Below are 21252 nucleotides of genomic sequence, written 5' to 3'. Positions count from 1 at the left end.
CACGTACAAAGAGACTGACGTCAAGGGCCCACCAGACCGCTCGTCATCTCCAGCAGCGCGCGGCCTGCAACCCCTTGTCGTCTTCGCTGCGCCTCCTCCCCCGTCGCCGCCTCGCCGCCCGCGACGCTCCACCTTCCAATCCCTCGCTGTCTCTCTCGCCGCTCTCGCTTTCGCCTTGCATTTTTCAAATCCCCAACCCAACCACCACCACCGCCACCGCCTTCCTCCTTCTCCCCTCTAGTTAATCCCTCCCCACACCATGCCGGCCGCCTCACCACAGTGTCGTCCCACTCCCACCCTCTTCTCCCCGGCCGCGCCCGCCGCCGCCGCCGCCGGCCGCCGCGATGCCGGCTCCCCGCTTACTCCGGGTGCTCCTGCTGCTCGTCGCGCTAGCCTGCGCCACGTCGGGGGTCGGGTGCTCCGACCCGCGGTTCCCGCACCTCGGCCGCGTCCGGGAGCTCCACCGCGGGGAGGGTCGCCCCGCGGCCGAGCAGGAGGCCGCGGCGCGCGGGCTCCTAGCGCTCCTCCTTCCGTCGCACTCCGGGAGCTTCGATTTCAGGGTCATCTCCGCGGTGAGTAGTTTTAGGGGTGGGTAACTGGGCGTGGCGTTGCGTAGTAGGCTACCCGGAGGATCGTGTGTAGTGATCGATCGGCGAGAATCTGAAGCCAGTTGATGGAGCCTGTCGCGTGATCGTGGAGTGGTTGTTGGAATGGGTCATTTGCTTATTTCGACTGTAAATCGTGTTTATTGGACAAATTAATGCCTAAATTATTTTGCGTTGGTAAAATTTGCATCTGGTATCCTGTAATGGTTAGGATTTCCCACTCCCCGGTACAGTAGTAGTACTTATCTGCAAGGACTCACAATCTGTTCCATGGAATCCACAGGACCAATGTGGTGGAAAGGCATGCTTCATTGTGGACAACCATCCATTGTTTGATGGAGAAGGGACTCCACAAGTACTGTATGTTTCTGAATTTCTCCATTTTAGCATTCATTTTGAATCGTTTTTCCAACTATTGTGTTTGTATGGGTTCTAGGTGAAATCTATTTTGCAGAAGCAGAATGTAGAGGAGTCTTCATGTAAATTATGGACATGACAACCATACTTTGTTTTAGCTCACTACAAGCCTATTAAGTTTACTATTAGTAAAATATCCATTTGTAGAGATGTTAGATGCACTGAAAACTGACTTGCCTGAAATCAAATTTCCCAATATTTTCGAATGTCTAGTTTTTCACCACTCTTCTGATTTGCGTTCTTTTGTGCATCCAAAGTGATGCTGACTATTCTGGCCACAGCATGTTCTGCTAGAATCATGCACCAGCTTCTCATTTAACTAGTTAGGTCCACTGTGCGGTGCAGAGGTTACATGCCATTATGCTATACTAGTTGAGGCTTACCTACACATTATAGTGGTTCCCCTTTTTATAAGATTCTGCTACTATTTCTACATACTGAAATCATGAGCTATACATTCCTTTCATGTATTTTTGCCAGTTTACTTGGAACAAGTGGGGTAGAAATCTCTGCTGGTCTTCATTGGTACTTGAAGCACTACTGTGCAGCACATGTATCATGGGATAAAACTGGTGGTGCACAATTATCATCAGTGCCACGTCCTGGCTCACTACCTCGTCTTCCTTCTGGTGGCATTTTGATTCAAAGACCTGTTGGCTGGAGCTACTACCAGAATGCAGTTACATCCAGTTGTAAGCTTGTTTTTACTTTATGTACAGTTTTAACACTTTATCCTGCTATATTGCCGAATTCTTATGGTGGATATGCATGCCTTCTTAAAAACGTTTTATTTTCCCACTGTTATGTACTAAGCAACATTTTCAGATTCTATTTGAAAATATTCAGGTCAGGAATAGTGCTGCATTTCCATCTCCCAAATTGATGTCCTGGATTCAATTGTTTGCTACCCATGTTTGTGTTTGAATGAGATATTTCCTGATTGTATCTCTTTGTGTTGTACTGTCCGGTGTGACTTTTAGGGTGCCTTCGGTGTCGATCTTTTGTTTTATTGAATTTTATACCATGCTAACTTTGAGCAATTTTTCTCAGCTGTTACTTTTTATGGAAAGTGGAAATGATTTTCTTAAAGACTACTTTTCTCTTATAAGATTCTTTTGCTTGGTGGGATTGGGAGCGCTGGGAGAAGGAAATTGACTGGATGGCTCTTCAAGGTATCAATTTGCCTCTTGCTTTCACTGGTCAAGAAGCTATATGGCAGAAAGTTTTTCAGGTGCGTGTGTGTTCTGCTCTTTTATTAAAAAAGCTTGCTGTTCACTGATACTGAATATTTTGATCTATGCAATGTCCGTGTGTTCTTAGATCAAAAAATGTTTAAACTCTGTTACTCCCTCCATATTTTTAACTAACCATCGTCATATTAATAAATTGGAGGGATACAAAGCATCCCAAGATCTTAGGCAGAAATTTTAGCTGCTATTGATGTATTTGTGTAATATACTGAGTACTGCTTGAGAGGTAGATTAGTAAACGGTTTATCTCTAAGTGGGCAGGAAAGAATATCATCAGATTAAGTGTAGTGCCATGCTGCATTGTTTATATTTGACATGGGCATACTGTGGTGTATATTCTTCGTAACATATTGATTTACAACTCCACCCCTTCTTTGTACGCTCTTGCAGAGGTACAACATTAGTAAATCAGACCTGGATGATTTCTTTGGCGGGCCAGCATTTCTTGCATGGTCTCGGATGGCCAATATGCATGGGTAAGTCATGCTTATGTAGTTATGTTTCACGTTGGACTATTCCAATGATTCACACTACCGTATTGTGAGTCGATAAACTGTTCTTTTACATAATTTAACAAGAATGCGGTCTGTTTTTAATTTCTTTAAATATTCCTTAGCTGTGAGACCAGGACAATAGAAATTTGGAACTACCACCAGCAAAACTATTTTACTAAAAGATAGAGCTGCGACTCAATTTATGTAGTTTTGTCTTGTGGACAGTATCCCCCCCCCCCCCCCCCCCCCGAACTAAGGGGGTAGTTGCTGGAAACAGTTAGCTTATCGGTTGTAAGATGAACTTATAAGTCCCTTTTTTATGAGAGATTTATACAAGCCACCATGTTGATAATATGACTTATATTGATGTTTCATATTAGTGTTTTGCTATGAGTTCAATTTTTGTTGCAAGGAACTGTAGCTCAAAGAACATGTAGTGACAAATTGATTTATCAGATGGGGCGGACCTCTTCCTCAAAGCTGGCTTGATGATCAGCTAGCTCTTCAGAAGAAAATCCTTTCTAGGATGTATGCTTTTGGCATGTTCCCAGGTGATGCAAAACAGTTGCATTTTTTTAGTGCATGGTCTTTATGTGGTATTGTGATTACATAAGCATGCATATGTTTTACAGTAGATTATTTAGCATAGTTAATATTATGTGATCTCATGAAAATATAGTGGTTTGGATTTCTCTCCTGCCATTTCTTTCAGAACTTCTCTGCTAAAATCAGATAATTTAAATAAACAAGTATGCAGTTTGCCCTTTCTAGTTGTTAAACGCTGACCCCTGTTCATTTTACATTTTAAGTTGTCTAATATCTTACATGATTGCAGTTCTTCCAGCCTTTTCTGGTAACATCCCGGCCGCACTAAGATCAAAATTTCCTTCAGCTAAAGTTACTCACCTTGGGAACTGGTGAGAATGGTTTCCTAACTAAAAGTTCTTGATTTGAATTTTGTTGTATTGAAATGATTGTTAATCATATAAAGTTATACTTGCAGTTTTGGATTTATGTATTACTGCTCAATTCCTAGCACATCTGCTCATATAAGTTTTACAGTATATCGCTATTCACCAACATTGTCTTTTGGTGATATTTTCAATATGCCATAATAAATTTCCATTCAATATTCTGCATGTCTTGCACATCTGAGTGCTTTTAATTGTTGATTAAATCAATCTTGAATCATTCAACAAATTATTGTTTTCTTCCCAGAAACAGTTGTACTTCAGATTCATAACGGCATATATTCTAGGTCATCTCATTTCACTACAGGCGCATCTTTGTATCATTCATCAATAAAATAAATATTACTCTATCTATTTAGAAATATAAGGCCCATAGTTTTTGCAAACATATTTCAAAATATAAGGCATGCATGGAGAATTAGGCTCTCTCTTGTGCGCGCACACCCTCATTTATCTTTCCTGCTCTCTTCAACATTTATTACAAAATTAGAAAACATACACACTAACTATTCTCTCCTGAGACATTAGCACCATGGCTTTCATGGTCATTTGTCACCACTATTCTCTTGGCTTTATCATCTCTGTAATGTTGTCCACACGTGGCCAAAATAAGCCTTATAAAGTGAAGTAGAGTGAGTTCTATTTTCTTAATTTATGCCAGCCATTTTCTCCAACACTGTTGGTTAACACAGTCTTATGATTTATACATGTATTCACTTATGTTGATTTTGCAGCTATATTGAAGTTAAATGAGCTTATTTGATTCTCTTGTTTGATATTAAGGTTCACAGTTGACAGCAACCCCAGGTGGTGTTGCACATATCTTCTGGATGCATCTGATCCCTTATTTGTAGAAATTGGGAAGCTTTTTATTGAAGAACAAATCAGAGGTATAATGCATGATTTCCACTACTTAATTAATGGTGCTTCAGTATCAGACCTAAAGTCATGTTTTAGTTCTGAAACTAAATTCCTAACTAGAAAAGTTCACAGCAGATATTCCTAAGTTTCACTATTTTTCACTGGTTGTATTTCTAACTTGTGTATTTTTGTGCTGAGAATAACTGAATTGTTTGTGATAATTATTCGAGGGTACAAACGAATTAATTAAATATTACAAAGTTGAAAAATGGATTTTAAACAGCTTTCTAAGAAATTCATATATAGAAAGTATCTGCAAAAATCACACAGTTTAGGAGCTTGGGAAGCGTGCGCATTTATCCCCCATTCTATTCCTTAGAGGAACACACCGTAACCAATCAGTTTTGTTTAATCCACAAGTGTTGGTTTTTCATTTAAGTAGAGAGTAGTAGTCATCAGCACAAGTGTTGATGTGCAGTATTCACCTATTATTCATTGAATAACTTGTTTCATTAATCCCTTCCACGACATTTTATATTCCATGGTAAAAACAGAAGAATAACACAAAATTGTTAATATTAACATGTACGAGAGGTTCTCTTGTTCTTTGCAGAATATGGTGGGACAAGTCATGTGTACAGCTGGTATGGTTTCTATAATCTGCATTATTAGTGATTCCCATTTTATGCATGCCAATTTTTATTTTGATGACATCTTCAATCCATCTAGTGATACTTTTGATGAGAACACCCCTCCGCTAAGCGATCCAAATTATATCTCTTCGTTGGGTGCTGCAACATTCCGGGGAATGCAAAGCGGTGATGATGATGCTATTTGGTTAATGCAAGTAAGTAGATGGATTGGTCTGTAGAAACCATTTCCTTGGTTTTTATCCAGATCCATAATTTTCCTATACAGTCGTCAAGATTTTTCTTCTTGTATGAAAACATCCTTGATTAGTTCGATATGCAATTCTAACATGCATTATTCTTTGCAGGGTTGGTTGTTTTCTTATGATCCTTTCTGGGAACCCCCACAAATGAAGGTGAAATTTTATCGTTAGTTTTTGTATGTACAGTTCTACTTTTATGAATATGTTAAGATGTTTAGATAAGTTATGTCAGAGAGTTAGGATGTTTGATATAACAAAAGGTAATCATATGTTGTTAGGTGATACCTTTTCATTTGGTTTAGCAAGTCTTTTGTCAGTCGTCTTATGTTAATTGAGAAATCCATGTCTGCAGTGATATAGACCTGTTGTTTGTAGCAAAATATGTTCAGGCTATACATAAGCAAAATCGACTGTTACAACTGGCATCTAATCACAAACTTAAAGCAATGCTGTTCTAATACAGAGCACAAACTAACTCTGTTTCTTATCTTTAAGTCAAATCCTTAAGTGCATAATTTCTGCAACTTTTCTGGTGAAAAGGAGAACAACTTGTGAACACGAACATGGGGTGTTTCTGGCTACTACATCAATAAATTATTGTTCTTCCCTATTTCAAGCATGCAGCTTTTACTTTTCTAGTCATATGTTTAACATCAAATTCCTTGGTGGTTAGGCACTGCTGCATTCTGTTCCAGTTGGCCGAATGATTGTTCTTGATCTATATGCAGAAGTGAAACCAATATGGATCAACTCTGATCAGTTTTATGGTGTCCCTTACATCTGGAAAGTTCTCCTTCTCTCTACTGTTTTTTTTTCTTTCCTTTTTTTGTATTAGAGGAATTCATATGCTACTTTTTTTTAATCCAGGTGCATGCTTCATAATTTTGCTGCGGACTTTGAAATGTACGGTGTTTTGGATATGGTTGCTTCTGGGCCGATTGATGCTCGACTAAGTGCGAACTCTACAATGGTACACCATTAACTTAATCAGCTGTTTCTTCTAGTAAGTTAGCATATAGAATTATGACATATGCTAGTCTTTTTACTAAGTTGTTTTTTTTTATAAAAAAAATTGAACTACTTGTGTTTGAAGGTTGGAGTTGGCATGTCTATGGAAGGTATTGAGCAAAATCCTATTGTTTATGACCTGATGTCGGAAATGGCCTTTCATCACAGACAAGTGGATCTACAGGTGAAATTATACAAACCATTTTCTGGAAGCACTTAATCTGCACTATATGTGTTCTCTCTCTTTTTTTTAATAATTTGCATGTGCTTTATAGCATCATCTGATGTCCTTAAGAAACAGTATAGATTGCTGTTTGGTATACATTTTGGAGTTAACTGGTGTGTCAGGTTGTCTGGTTATGCTTTGCAGCAAATGAGCCATGCTACTTGTTATGTGGTTTTCTTGTTTTTATTGCTTTGAACTTTTCTCTCTGAGCTTGATAATGAGTGTGGCTAGTTTTGGCTTGATCAGATTTTCATTATTTCCAGGTGTGGGTTGAGACATATCCAACAAGAAGATATGGGAAGTCAATGGTGGGGCTGCAAGATGCTTGGAAAATTTTATACCAAACTCTTTATAATTGCACAGATGGTAAAAATGTAAGCTTTGATATTCTCCATGTGTCATATTTACCGATTGTAACGTGTATCTATTTTCATCCAACGATAGACAGACATATATAGGAATGGCAGTCATGTGAAGTGGAAAAACTATAAATTACTCCCTCCATTTCATATTATAAGGCTTTCTATGTCTAGATTCATTAACATCTATATAAATGTGGGCAATGCTAGAAAGTCTTATAATGTGAAACGGAGGAAGTATCTTTTAGTACAATTAATAATCTAAAATTTATCTTTATTTTGTAGAAGTTACAGCTTATTCTGTGTAATCCAATATATTTTGAATGGAAGCACATATAAATTTACTCATAGTCCTATGATTTTCAGAACTTTGATTGTTTTCGTTTCTGATATTTTAGCTTTTTTCTTTTGGCTACAGGACAAAAATAGGGATGTGATAGTGGCATTCCCAGATGTTGAACCTTTTGTTATTCAAACACCAGGATTGTATACAAGTAGTAGCAAAACGTATTCGACAAAGTTATCTAAGAATTACATTGCAGTGGATGCATCCAATGATGAATATGAACATCCACATCTATGGTATGACACCGATGCTGTTATACGTGCCCTAGAGCTTTTTCTTCGATATGGAGATGAAGTATCTGACAGCAATACCTTCAGGTGAGAGTGCAGGTTTTCTAGTTAGTACTAATGCCAGTGCTTTCTGAATGACTGGATTAAAAATATTATATGAATTTTAAGAGAAAGTCATATTTTTCAGATAATGGAATGACAAGCCATATACTCCCTCCGACCCTAAATATTTGACGCTGTTGACTTTTTAAAACATGTTTGACCATTTGTCTTATTCAAAAACATTTGTAAAATATGTAAAACTATATGTATACATAAAAGTATATTTAACAATGAATCAAATGATAGGAAAAGAATTAATAATTACTTAAATTTTTTGAATAATACGAACAGTCAAATATATTTAAAAAAGTCAACGACGTCAAATATTTAGGGACGGAGGGAGTATATGTTTGTAGCATCAAGTGGTGGCGTTAATTTAAATCATTTTTTTACATTAACAGGTATGACCTTGTGGATTTAACTCGTCAAACTCTGGCTAAATATGCCAACCAGGTCTTTGTAAAGATCATTGAAAGCTACAAATCAAACAACGTGAACCAAGTGAGCAATCTCTGTCAGCACTTCATTGACCTTGTTAATGACCTAGACACACTGTTGGCCTCCCATGAGGGATTTCTTCTTGGCCCTTGGTTGGAAAGTGCCAAGGGTCTTGCCAGAGATAAAGAGCAAGAAATGCAGGTGTCCTTTTTTTTCCTGACGTCCTAAGCACTTCTTTCTTTCAAAGTACTTGAATTCCAGAAACTTTCCCACCATCATTCATAGCATTGCTGATGTACAACTGTTTCTAATTCGGTGCAGTATGAGTGGAATGCTCGAACACAAATTACGATGTGGTTTGACAACACCAAAACGAAAGCTAGCCTGCTTCGTGATTATGGTGAGGCACATACCATTCACACACTATAGCCTCTGTACCGTTTTTCTGTGATTTTCTTTTCCTAACAAGTTTCACGCAGCAAATAAATACTGGAGCGGCCTGCTGCGAGACTACTATGGACCAAGGGCTGCCATCTACTTCAAGTACTTAATATTGAGCATGGAGAAAAAAGAACCTTTTGCTCTGGAGGAATGGAGGAGGGAATGGATTAGCCTCACAAACAACTGGCAGAGCGATTGGAAGGTCTTTCCAACCACAGCTACGGGAGACGCTCTGAACATCTCCCGGACACTTTACAAGAAGTACCTGCACGACGCTGACTTAATTCAGCCAGAAGGTATTATACGACTGCGAAATTTGAAGAATACACCTTGGTAAATGAACTGGGGTTGTTGCAGCTGTAATGCCTTCTTTTTCATGAACATGAAACGAAACAGTGTCGTCGATACTAGTCTATTTCTATTTGTACTGTATCCGTATTTGGCATGGCTGAGACGGTAAATCCGCTGTACCTACTACGCTGAACATGTTTCTGCAGGCTCGGTATACATGATATTCAGATTTTTGTACTGTGCCTGCTACGCAATTCATATTTCCTACTAAACGTTAGCTATTGCATTGTAGATCCCGTCTCTGAGAATGTTTTTTGTTAAGGCATGCTGAAGATTTGCTTCTAGTCGGCAGTGTGAAAAGGGCTCTTGCTCTCTGGCCTGCAGTCAGCTTATAGCTCTCCATAATCTCTGGCCTGCAGTCAGCTTATAGCTCTCCATAAGATTGTTAAGACTCCAAGCTCTGAGAAGTAATGCTTTAACCGAAATGCACTTGCAAAGGAAATATAAGCAGGCTATAAGCTAGGCTTACTTAAAACTATCAACAGATTATCCGGTCACAAAGCCTAAAAGCAGAAATGGCAAGCAAAAAATATATCACATAGAACACAGTAAACATAGATTAACAGAGGGCTTCTTATTAATAAGCACCATGTTCAAACCTAAGCCAGATTAATCAAGACACTGCATCAAACTCGACAAACAGCACCATAACCCAAAAAAGGCTTATTCCAACGAGAACCATCAGTCCTCTAGATCCTGATTAAATAGCTAGCTACATCAAAATTGCACACCATGTTTGCAGCTTCAAACATACAACGCATGAATCTAGAGCTTGAGGAAAACGAATTCTTCAATCGCCGGAATCTCCCCAATCTTTGTCAGTGTGCTCTTTTTAGGTTCCTCATCAACACCAATCGCCATGACGGCATGCTTGCGAGGAGCGATTCTTCCAACACTCATGAAACTGACATTAACATTCTCCTCACCAAGGACACTTCCTACTGCGCCGATCATACCAGGTTGATCGACCTGCCTGCAAAGGATCAGGCTTCCTTCCAAGCTCACATCAACCTGGAATGATCCAACCTTTGTCAGATGGGGGATGCCATCCTTCACCTTCCCCTCAACAGTGATCTCTCCACTCTCCGATATTGCACTGGGAAATTTGGACTCAACATGGGCAATATGAACTTGGATGTAGTCAATAGGTGTCTCGGGTGAGCCATCCAACAAGATTCTCTCCTCAGTGATACGAACTCCCCTCTGTTTCGCAGTGAAGTCAGCATTGACCAGATTGACGAAAACACTGGAGATTGGTTCGATCAACCCCTTGGTGATCATTGCACGAAGAAGTCTCGTGTCAAGATCATCAGGAGCCCTTGCAGAAGCATAGGTCACTTTCACGGACTTGATACCACCGCCACCAGCCACTAGCTGCACAGCCAGGCGCCCAAGCTTCTCTGCGAGCACAACATAAGGTGCAAGCTCTGACAGCACCTGAACAAATCACAAGGATGTAAGATAAAAATCAAATGCCATGTGGAATAAGTTGGATTTAGCAGAAAACAATAGATTCATACCTCAGCAGGAACCATTGGTGCGTTGACTGCTGAAGCTGCAAGTTCCCCTTTCAGAGCTCCAATAACAGCTTCAGCTATTTCAATAGCCACTCCTTCCTGGGATTTTCAGATATTTATCATTTTGGTATCTAGTATAACAGAACACAAAGGGATAGCATTCTGAGCTAATTCGCATACCTGTGCTTCAACTGTGCTGGCACCAAGGTGTGGTGTTACAGTAACATTCTCATGCAGCACTAATTTGCTGTCTGGTGCCGGTGGCTCTTTAGTGAACACATCAAGAGCAGCCTAAAGCAGAGGGATAAACAAAAAAATTAGCATGACTCTGGGAAACAAGCTGTTCAAAAATAATTCACCGGATGTCAGCATGAAATGAAAAAAGGATGTAGACTAAGAGAATCAAACATACCTGTGCAACTATTCCTGAATCAAGAGCCCTGACTAGAGCATCTTCATCAATTACACCACCACGCGCAACATTTATAATTCTAACACCCTTCTTCATCTTAGCGAAAGTTTCATCATTGAGCATCTTGTTTGTTGCAGGGGTAAGAGGCATATGCAACGAGATAAAGTCAGCAGTTGTCAAAGCGTCTTCCATGCTCACTAGCTCAACTCCAATTGCATGGGCACGATCAGCAGAAGCATACGGATCGTGTGCAATCACATGCATTCCCAAACCTTTAGCACGACGAGCGACTTCTGACCCAACCTTTCCAAATCCAAGAATTGCAATAGTTTTACCAACGAGAGATACACCCACATACTTGTTGCGCTGCCATTTACCTATACAAGACACATTGTTAAGAACATGGGAACTCATCATAATTGAAAAGGTATGTTGCCCTTCTTCCGAAGATGCCATTCGAAGATTGCATGGCAGATGCTTCATCTAAGACTACCCTTACTCCACATTTTCACATCTTCATGCATCTAGCTTTGTCAACTGAAGCAGATATTAACTTTTTCTGATTATGTCAAATTGAATGAAGTAACGAAAGTAATCTCTGAGGACTGCTTCTAGTGAAAAAGCACCCATTCGTGTTTCTCGATTTGCTAGCAATTCATCAAACAGACGTTCTAGCACGATCCACTGTTACAGGTGCCACGTTGATGCAAGATTTTTTTAATGCTTTAAACAGAGATCGAGACAAGTACAGTATCATTTTTTAAAGAGGTGTCTTTTCCAGACTTGAGGAGGGTGTGCGCACTCACCAGCCTTGAGCGACGCGTCGGCCTGGGCGATGTTCCTGGACATAGCGGTGAGCAGCGCGATGCCGTGCTCGGCCGCGGCGACGGTGTTCGCCGTGGGTGCGTTGACGACGAGGCACCCGTGCTCGGTGGCGGCGGCGAGATCGACGTTGTCGATCCCGACCCCGGCGCGCCCCACGACGCGGAGCCTTCCCCCGGATGCCTCGAACACGTCGCGCCCCACCTTGGTCCCCGACCGCACGATGAGCGCGTCGCAGAGCGGGATCTTGGCGCGGAGCTCCTCGGGGGAGAGGCCGTAGGAGCAGTCCACGTTGGCGAACCCCCGGAGCAGCTCGAGCCCCGCGGCGCCGAGCTTCTCGGCCACGAGCACCGTCGGCTTCCCCGGTACGGCACCCGCGGCGGGCTCCGACGGCGCCGCGGTCGACGCGGCGGGCGCCGCGGCCGCGGCGGCGGCGGAGAGGCGGCCCCGGCGCGCGGCGCGGAGCGGGAGGCGGAGGAGCGAGGGAGGCACCGCTCGGTGGTGGTGGTGGGACGGGAGGAGGACGCGGTGGTGGGTGGTGGTGGCGGTGGTCTGGGACGGCGCCGCCATGGCGAGGAGGAGGGGTTTGGGGTTTTTGGGGGAAACCGAGGAAGGAGGAGGAGGCGGCGATGTGGGTGGGCTTTGGTGGGTTGCGTGCGGCGCTTTTACTTATAGCGAGGTGAGGTGGTGAGCCCACGAGAGTGAGGTGAGAGATCAAATTGATTGGCACCTACCTAACCTTGATTGAGGAGGCCGATTTGGGGTCACTCGCTTGGCTGGTCAAGTACTAGCAAAATGGCAAATTTAAAACTGCCTAGTTGGTATTGCAAATCATCGTAGTACTATAACAAAACAGATGATCTATCTAGTTTCATGGTACCAAAGTACGTTTCATCTAATTATAAATTATTATATTTCGTAACAAAAAAAGGGTACTGCATAGTAGTGTAGTATTGTAATATTTTGGCTTAGCAGTGATAGATTGGACATACACACAAACACGATCAAATTTGCTGAGCTGCTGCTACATTGGCAAGGGGAAAAGTCTCCTGGGAGGATGAAAAGTCTCATTGATCCTTATACTAGGGTGAGCGTGACAGACCGGTAGTAGTAGCTCTGGTGAGCAACACTCGTACGCTTGTTGGTACGTCCATTGCTGCGGTAGGTGGTATGCTACTATGCTGAACGAGCGAGGCGCAAACCGTGCAAGGCAAATTCTTCTCCTACCAACAAAACGGAAAAGATCTGCACCCAGCGCCGCCTACTTTGCCGAGGTTTTTTCCTCCCCTGTGTGCTCAAAAAGCCTCGTCCTTTACACATCATCACGTAATGGCAGGAGGCCCGGACGCAGGTGGTCCGGTCCCTCTGAGAAATAGCACCACTTCTGGTCCACCACGTCAGTGTGCTCAAGAGGAAAAAAAAAACGGTGGGCCACGCGCGCGCACACGCACCCTAGCCGAGTACTGCCTCCATTCCTTTAAAAAAACAATCAAGTATCGAATATGACGTATCTTAATATTATAAATCTAAATATATATAATATGTTATATCTGTTTTATATTCGTTTTTTATGTGACGAAGAAAGTAGACGAGATATTCTTAAGTGGGCGGTTGGTGGCTGGCTGGACCGACGGCGGCCACGGCCCGATGCCGATGCGCGCGCGGGGGCGCGACGACATAACACAACAACAAACGCATCGCTTCGCGAATCGCAGCACGGGGTCAAAACACAGAAGCGCCGGGCGATCGCGATCGCCGCAGCCGCGCAGCGCAAGCTGGTGGCCGCGGAGCCGTTGGAAGACGGGAATCTGACGGCCGGCTTGGCTGAATGGCTGATCGATTCGCGATTTCGCATTACATCTGCACGCCGAAAAGGAGAGGTTTCGGGCTCACTGCGGAGTGGCACAGTTACATTGCACATGGACGCGATTGTTGTTGTCTGCCTCAAGTGGCCATATACAATAAACAAGCAAAGAGTCGTGTTGGAATCTTCGGTCCGACTAATTTTTTGTTTAGCGCCGCATTAGCTAAAGCTATAGCTACCAGTTTGTCGGTTCTGATTGCTACACTAAACACTACAGTAATATGGCTTAGTCGTAGAATCCGTGATCCAATACACCTGATGGCCTGATGGCTGATCTGCCCTGATCGGATGCTCTACTGATTAGGGGATTTAGTGGAGTAGTACACGGGCGGCCAACAAGTACGTGACTAATCCAGAGGGAGGATGAGGCTGGCAAGGTGTGCTGTCTGCAATTCATCAAATCCTTTCGCCACCTAAGTGATGACATCACTTGAGCACCAACTTGCCCTTTGGTATTTCATCCAACTAACAACATGCATGCCGTGCTCAGTCGAACTGTCGGAATAGGTACGATCATATGATCATATGGTATTCCTTGGATAACAAAAAGAAAAGTTGAACTAACGCAAGAACCGGTTGGGACATTCACAGAAATTGCCACTGCCACGAACAACTTACAGTTTAAATGGTGCGTAGATGCCAGAGGCAAAGTGGGGCCAGAAAAATGGAGATGAGAAAAAGATTGAGGCCCCCATCGTTTAGCCTAATACGGATAATATTAGCAAAGTAATAATAATTTGTGAGTATATATATATATATATATATATATATATATATATATATATATATATATATATATATATATATATATATATATATATATATATATATATATATATATATATATATATATATGCTCTTAGCGGTTTAAATTCTAATGTCAAAAAATAAACTTTGATGAGAAAACTTTGATATCAACTCTAATTTATTTTTAAAAAATTTAAATGTTGGCAACTGATGCTGAATAAGGAAATGATGAGAGCTTGAAAGTCAGAGCAGGTAAGATAGATGGGCCTTATATCTATGTGCGACAACCAATTATGGGCCGGAGCAATTGGAAAGCCTATACAAGATCACAGTCCAGGAATCAATAGCAGGAAGTCCAACCAAAGAAACCCTTTGCTCTACAGTAAACTTCTCCCTAAGACCTTCTTCGGTTCGGAAGGGGTTGAAGGGGATTGAAGGTGTCTGAGGGGAAATAAATCCACACCATAATAGATGTGGAATAAATCCCCTCCAATTCCTTCCTCCCTTTCAGGATTAACCGAACATATCCTAAACTAGCGCAACACACGCTAACTCCAGTTTAGAGCGATTTGATGTACAGAATTGAGAGAGACAGTGAGGAAATAGCTACAGAACAGAAAACATGTCACACCTCGGTAGCAATATAACTTTTCACATTATTATTTCCAGACGAATTATCGCCATCATCGTCATTATTCAAGCCCACCTCCAATCTCCCCAATCCACTAATTAATACCCACTAATTCTAGCCCACGAACACACGGGAGGCGGCCCATGACCCCAAGACACCACTCTATGGCAATCGCATGATGGCCACAGGCCCACGCACGCACGCACAAAGGCTGCCCACCTCACTCCCAGATGCCGACCTCCATGAATCCGTCCTCGGTGGCGCACCCTCTGAACATGCCGGTGCAGTTGAACCCGTACGCCACCTCGCCCGTGCTGGACACGGCGATGAGCCCCGCGAACCCTTCGTCGAGCCGCTTCTTGACGCAGTAGTCGACGGCCTCCTGCAGCCCGGCGCCCCTGTACTCCATCACGGCGGCGACGTCGCGCGCGAGCGTGGAGCGGATGATGGCCTCGCCTTCCCCCGTGCACGACACCGCGCACGCGCCGCACGCGTAGGTCCCCGACCCGATCAGCGGCGAGTCGCCGATGCGCCCCGTCATCTTATTCATCAGCCCGCCCGTGGACGTGGCCGCCGCGGTGTGGCCGCTGGAGTCCACCACCGCGCACCCCACCGTCTCTGGCGCGTAGATGCTGATGGGGAGGCCGTTCATCACCATGCCGTTGCCGTGGCTGTTGTCCGACGACACGGCCTGTGCGCCGCACGTCTCCGACCCGGACAGCGGGATACGGTAGTCAAACTGCTCGTACCAAATTAATCACCGTTAGATGTCAGCAATTTTCAAGTAATGTACATGAGTCAATGAAATGTAATGATCGACGGACCAAGATGCTGTTGGCCTCCTTGGCGAGCTTCAGCATGCCGACGTTGTCCTCGGTGATGAAGTAGCTGTTGTCGACGACCTCTAGACCCTGCAAACAGTGACCACAGAGAAAAAAAATCAGACCAGTCCAAATCCATTTTGATTATAATCAAATCTATCTTAAAAACGTTTCTTAACTACTAATACTCCTGTACTTGGCTACGCAGCCACCACTACACCGTGAGATCTGCAGGATTCGGGTGGACCACGCTGGTAGGACGGATTCCTCCTGCAGCTGCTGGTCCTGCCAAAATTCGACCGGGCAGAAAGAAACAGGAGCAGCGCCGAATCTGGCACAGTGGAGAGCCTGCCTAGCTGTGCATAGAATCCATCCTAGTACATGCTAGTAGTTGCTACAGTGCCACGGAGTAGTTGGTTCTAGTGTTTACTTTTGTTTAGTGAAGAAAAATGTTTTTTCCGGCACATGCATCGGACTGGTCATTTCATTTTCAGTGCTCCTAGGCTTTGCTTGGTGTGGGTGGCTGGGTGCTACACAATCTTGACTTGAGGACTCGAACGACTATACTACTAGGCGATACAAAATACCGCAGGAAGGTTTAACACGAATCGTGTCGACCAAATAAATGAAAAAAAAAGGATTTGGTAGGTGCAAACCTGCATGGCGGCTATTGATGCATGTTGGGTGGCACTTTTTTAGTTTTCTTTTTTCTCAGCACTTGATGTAAGGGAAAGAAATGAATACCTTCGCCAACACTAACGAAGAAATTACTACACCTACAAGCTAATGGCCGCTCTAGCGATTGATAGGGAAATTCAAGCACAGCAGGAGGCAGTTGCGCCGCTGTTGCTTTCATTGATACTACTAGAAACCAGCTCGTTTTTGGTCCACAGCTTTCTCCAAAGACCCGGGGACGAAAAGGCGACAGCACGTGAAGGTGTGCACAAGCATAAACAAAAAGGAAAATGGTAAAACTCGTGAGCAAAAACACAGAAAAATTTTCAGATGCGTGGATGTATTTGTATGCACATGCAGCAAAAACATAGAAATTGTTAAGCAAGATTGCTTAACTTGTTGGCCTATTGAATTAAACCTCTATCACATCAATTGTATTTCCCACTAAATCACGTAAAGCTAGATAAGCATGCAACTCACATAGTTAGATGACATGTTCACCCAAATGACTCAATAGGATTAAGGGATATAGAAAAAAACGAAACTAAAGATTTCTTGCACTTATATCCTACAAATAAGCTAACAGAAAAAAGGTTACTTTTTTTTTTCATGTAAAGCCGTAGTAGGATTCACATGCATGTGTTGTCGTGTTGGAATGGAATCTTGCTGGATTGAACTGTGCAAGGAAACAAGGAGCCATTTTTGGTAATGCAGAGCTGTTGCTGCTCTGTTTACTGTTTGGAGGTTCATGTTGCACACTTGTACATGGCTTCCCGGACGTCATTTACACGTGTCGAACATGTCCCAGTTTTTAATTATTTCCTACCACCATTAGATTTTGGCTGTCCGGTATTAATATCCGTCGTTCCCTCGTGCCATGTCCACAGAATAATTCCACATTAAAAATGTTTTGTTAATTAGCGTGCAGAGGCAGGTTAGATTAACCAGGAAATTAGCATAATTAATTGGAAGGGATTTATTAGTTGGGTGTGGGTTAATTAGCGAAAGATAATTTACCTGGTCGCGCGCGAACTGCTCGGCGCCGTCGAAGGCGAGGTAGGAGTGGGGGGACTTGTCCATGACGAGGCGGGCGAGGGAGACGGGGTTCTTGACGGTGGAGACGCCGGAGACGGCGCCGCAGCGGCGGCCGCGGCCGTCCATGATGCTGGCCTCCATCTCGACGGTGCCGAGGCGGGTGAGCGCGGAGCCCCTCCCGGAGTTGAAGAAGGGGTCGCTCTCCAGCTCCCGCACCACGGCCTCCACGACGTCCAGCGCCGCCGCGCCGGAGCGCAGCGCGTCCACGCCCACCTGCAGGCACCGCGCCAGCACGCGCTTCGCCTCCTCCTGCCTGTGCTCCGGCAGGTTCGGGTCCACCCCGGCGCCGCCGTGGATCGCAATGGCCCACCTCGCCATCGACGTAGTATTTCCTAGGCGTTCTACTGTGCTTCTGCTTGTGTTGCTGTGAATTGTGCGTGCGTTGCGATGGGATGGCGCGGCAGATGGTGGGTATTTATAGGGGTCGGACGTGAGGGGTTTCCGCCGCTGGGTTGGGTTATGGAGAACTCGAGTCCGGGAGGGGGCACCGCATGGGTCGTGTATTTTGTGCGTGACCGCGACCGCGTCGCGTGTGTGTTTTCGAGCCAGGCTGGGCGACACCCAACTGTAGCCAACGCCGTTGTTTGTTTGTTTTTCTTTCTTTTGGGAAGGGGGGCGGCGTTGGCGCAGAAGATCCGAGGCGTGATTCTGTGGAATCCAGACAAGCAGGCGCAAGTTGGGAATCAGGGGCGGATGCGCACTCACGCAGTTAAACACAGCACGAGATGCTAGGGAATCTGCACTTGTTAATTAGACTAATCTCCTCGGGTCGCGGGGGATTCTACTGCCTAAATCGCTGTCGCTTGTATTTTTTATCGCGGTTATAAAGCTTCTAGTTCCTTCAGCAGGAATGAAATTTGGGTGGGATTTCGGAAGAGGATTTTGATCCCTCGGACGGATATCCTCTCGTTGCTTGCCTGTCACTTAAATGGTTATGAAAAAAATTTTAAAAATTTAAGAAAATATATTAACATGTGATATATCACTGTACAAACAGGCAAGTAAAAAAATTAACTTCTACATCTCACAATGAAAAAAACAAATTTGACTCTAAATATATGTTAACTAGCTACAGTTTAATTTGTTTCTTTCGTTACGATATATAGGAGTTGAATTTGAACTTACATGTTTGTAGAGTATTATATCACATGTTAATACACATTCTCATTTTTTTTCAATTTTTTTCATGACCATTTGAGTGACATACAAAGAACGAGGGGATATTCTCTCGAGGGATTAAAATAGTTTCCCGTGGGATTTCTCGGTTTGCTGCGATTCGCGATGCATTTGGATATCCTACAGTTTTGCAAGGAAAGTGGGAGGCGTATATTTTTCTGCCAGTTCTTTCCTGTTTGTGACGCATATTAGATTTCTGTGTATAGTAGTATAGTACTAGTACACAGCGAAATATTGTGGAAGGTTGTTTACAAATGGCAGCCGTTCCACTCTCAAAATGAAACTAATGGATTCTGTGAGATATCAGGCCTTTAAAGGCAAGGAATAAATGCTTATATCTGGAGTAAACTCAGAAGATTCCTGTTCTTCGGAATATACTCCGCTGTAATCTCGGGTTTAATTTTAGCACCCTGATTCGTATCTGTCACAATGAGGAAAGTGTAAACAAGGATTCCGTGGAAACTGCAGAGTAATTACGTGCGTGATTTTGATCGAATTCTTAAGGGCGTGGAGTGTAATTAATCTGCTACTTGCATTCTTTTTGGACGAACAATAGTAGCTGATCCGGTGGAACGAGGCATAAACAAGAACATGTTCTTCCCAGATTCGTTTTAATCTCCTCGGAAGCAAAATATAGTTTCAGACCAAACGAATCGGTGACGCACTTGCATCTTTTTCGATCCAACTAAGGACGTGACATGCACAATAGCGCATTTCCTGATCGATTGGAGCAAGCAGAATTAACGTGGCCTGTCAACTTTTCATCGCAATTACAGTGAACGCTTCTGCTACGCTAAGTGTAGACGTGACACCTCGCTAGTGCTTTTCCTAAAAAAAAAAAGGGGTAATAAAAAGGTGTTTACAATTCAGACCTCGCTGGTGCGCTCTGAACTTTCAATACTCCAAATTGCAATCTTTCAGTACTTCAATTGTGCTTTACAAATTAAATAACTCTTTTAGTCAAGGTTAGTCAGCAAAATGAAATTAGCTACTGCAATCCCTCCAAACCTGAAAGGAAGGATACTGCGCGATGATGTCTGGTTTCTTTCCACGAATGATGTCATTCCATGAGCATTATTAAGTGAATCTTCAGGATTCCACTACCAATAGTAGTTTAGTTTACTATGAATATTCCACGTATTGGTGACATTAGCATCGTACTTTCCTTGAAAACTCTCAGAATATCCTGTCCTCAAGGATTACGTTAGCACTTAGCAGATTTTACTGGCTAGGGGTTAACGCGTAGGATAAAATACCCGCAAATTCATGTCAAAGTTAGGCACACTATGAGTTAAAACTGTAATCCGTTGCTTTCCATCTCCAGCATGATAGTAATTGGCCTGTCCCACATAAAGGATGCTTTTAGTGCCCTTTCGTCTTTTTAGTTTTATTTTTGAATATGTGTGCATGTTGCATGTTAAATCTGATCTAATAACCATTTAAATCCAGGTGTATGTCCTGATCAGGGACAGTGAGAGATGCCTCGTATTTTCACCTGCGTCCCAAAGGAGTGGATGCTGGTATCAGTTCTCTCCAGCAAGCAACACACATATGACATACTCCCTCCGTCCTAAAAAAAGACAAACCCTGAATTTCCGTGTACAACTTTGACTATCCGTCTTATATGATTTTTTTATAATTCGTATTTTCATTGTTGTTAGATGATAAAACATGATTAATGTTTTATGCGTGACTTCTCTTTTTAATTTTTTCATAATTTTTTCAAATAAGACGGACGGTCAAACGTTGGATACGGAAACCAGGGTTTGTCTTTTTTTGGGACGGAGGGAGTAAAGGGCATGTTTAGATTGTAGCCAAAATAAATTTTACCAAAATTTTAGCAAGATGGTAATATTGCTAAAATTTTAGCATGATTTCTTATGTATTTACCAAAATTAGCAACAAATTAAACGTAGATTTTTTTGACAACTTTACTAAAAAATAATATGATTGAAAACGGTATCAATCTGAACAACCCTAAAAATTTTAGAAGTTCCGAGACATGTTCATTTTCCACAAGACACTGACATTTCTAGAGTGACTGCCACTGTAGTTGAAAACCTCAAACCTACATGTCATCACCATACAACAGTAAGCGCATACTATTCCACAAAAGTGACAATATAAAGATTTATTTATCGGGTTTCGAAGTTAATACATACACGAGATACGAGATGTGCTTATGTGCTCGAAAAAAAAATTACACGGAAATTAAAGATCATCAGTGGCTGAGATTAAAAAGTTGCACATAAGCATGTCTCTACATATATTCATTTTAGTTATTTCGCTTTCACTAACACTACTGTTCTCATGCAATCAAGTCACAGACCTGAGTTTTGACACTATTGCACTTTCAAAATGGATCGGCCATTTTCTGGAGCAATTTCACTCTTTTTGTCTGAAGACGTGAGCAATTTCACTAGGAAAACAAGGCGAAGAGCCACTATCAACCCCCGGGGCTGGACCACTGCTTATCCTGCTGGAATCCTTTGTTTGTGGCG

The 21252-nt window shown here is 42.9% G+C and overlaps 3 protein-coding genes across 3 annotated transcripts; 1 reads left to right on the top strand and 2 right to left on the bottom strand.

The window, feature by feature from the left end:
- Nucleotides 1-76: 76 nt before the first annotated feature.
- Nucleotides 77-9168, top strand: LOC9270735 (alpha-N-acetylglucosaminidase). The gene is made up of 19 exons (XM_066310111.1): nucleotides 77-572; nucleotides 889-965; nucleotides 1503-1714; nucleotides 2132-2253; nucleotides 2663-2748; nucleotides 3223-3317; nucleotides 3602-3683; nucleotides 4521-4627; nucleotides 5212-5242; nucleotides 5328-5445; nucleotides 5596-5643; nucleotides 6164-6274; nucleotides 6359-6460; nucleotides 6584-6682; nucleotides 6988-7098; nucleotides 7502-7746; nucleotides 8163-8400; nucleotides 8521-8599; nucleotides 8679-9168. The coding sequence occupies exons 1-19, from the start codon at nucleotides 345-347 to the stop codon at nucleotides 8975-8977; spliced, it is 2490 nt and encodes an 829-aa protein (XP_066166208.1). The 5' UTR covers nucleotides 77-344; the 3' UTR covers nucleotides 8978-9168.
- A 378-nt stretch (nucleotides 9169-9546) lies between these two features.
- On the bottom strand, nucleotides 9547-12379 carry LOC4337230 (D-3-phosphoglycerate dehydrogenase 3, chloroplastic). Its single transcript, XM_015779963.3, has 5 exons — nucleotides 11727-12379; nucleotides 10921-11297; nucleotides 10689-10799; nucleotides 10512-10607; nucleotides 9547-10428 (listed from the first exon to the last, which is right to left on the bottom strand). The coding sequence occupies exons 1-5, from the start codon at nucleotides 12310-12312 to the stop codon at nucleotides 9757-9759; spliced, it is 1842 nt and encodes a 613-aa protein (XP_015635449.1). The 5' UTR covers nucleotides 12313-12379; the 3' UTR covers nucleotides 9547-9756.
- Nucleotides 12380-14989: 2610 nt separating this feature from the next.
- Nucleotides 14990-17961, bottom strand: LOC4337229 (probable isoaspartyl peptidase/L-asparaginase 2). Its single transcript, XM_015779964.3, has 3 exons — nucleotides 17498-17961; nucleotides 15809-15895; nucleotides 14990-15723 (listed from the first exon to the last, which is right to left on the bottom strand). Exons 1-3 carry the CDS (start codon nucleotides 17891-17893, stop codon nucleotides 15205-15207), a joined length of 1002 nt encoding a protein of 333 aa, XP_015635450.1. The 5' UTR covers nucleotides 17894-17961; the 3' UTR covers nucleotides 14990-15204.
- Between the last annotated feature and the right edge of the window lie 3291 nt (nucleotides 17962-21252).

The sequence above is a fragment of the Oryza sativa genome, chromosome 4 (assembly GCF_034140825.1).
Source record: "Oryza sativa Japonica Group chromosome 4, ASM3414082v1".
NCBI classification, from domain to species: domain Eukaryota; kingdom Viridiplantae; phylum Streptophyta; class Magnoliopsida; order Poales; family Poaceae; genus Oryza; species Oryza sativa.
Note: the sequence above shows the minus strand (reverse complement) of the source record. Positions and strands in the feature narration are given on the sequence as shown.

Excerpts from the sequence above, each read along its gene's own strand:
- LOC9270735 (XM_066310111.1), top strand. The coding sequence starts at position 345 with ATGCCGGCTCCCCGCTTACTCCGGGTGCTCCTGCTGCTCGTCGCGCTA. Across the intron at positions 6,461-6,583 it reads TAAGTGCGAACTCTACAATG|GTTGGAGTTGGCATGTCTAT; the intron begins GTACACCATTAA and ends TTGTGTTTGAAG. Across the intron at positions 7,099-7,501 it reads ATTGCACAGATGGTAAAAAT|GACAAAAATAGGGATGTGAT; the intron begins GTAAGCTTTGAT and ends TTTTGGCTACAG.
- LOC4337230 (XM_015779963.3), bottom strand. The coding sequence starts at position 12,312 with ATGGCGGCGCCGTCCCAGACCACCGCCACCACCACCCACCACCGCGTC. Across the intron at positions 11,298-11,726 it reads CGACGCGTCGCTCAAGGCTG|GTAAATGGCAGCGCAACAAG; the intron begins GTGAGTGCGCAC and ends TGTCTTGTATAG. Across the intron at positions 10,800-10,920 it reads ATTCAGGAATAGTTGCACAG|GCTGCTCTTGATGTGTTCAC; the intron begins GTATGTTTGATT and ends CCTCTGCTTTAG.
- LOC4337229 (XM_015779964.3), bottom strand. The coding sequence starts at position 17,893 with ATGGCGAGGTGGGCCATTGCGATCCACGGCGGCGCCGGGGTGGACCCG. Across the intron at positions 15,896-17,497 it reads AGCAGTTCGCGCGCGACCAG|GGTCTAGAGGTCGTCGACAA; the intron begins GTAAATTATCTT and ends CACTGTTTGCAG. Across the intron at positions 15,724-15,808 it reads AGGAGGCCAACAGCATCTTG|TTTGACTACCGTATCCCGCT; the intron begins GTCCGTCGATCA and ends TGGTACGAGCAG.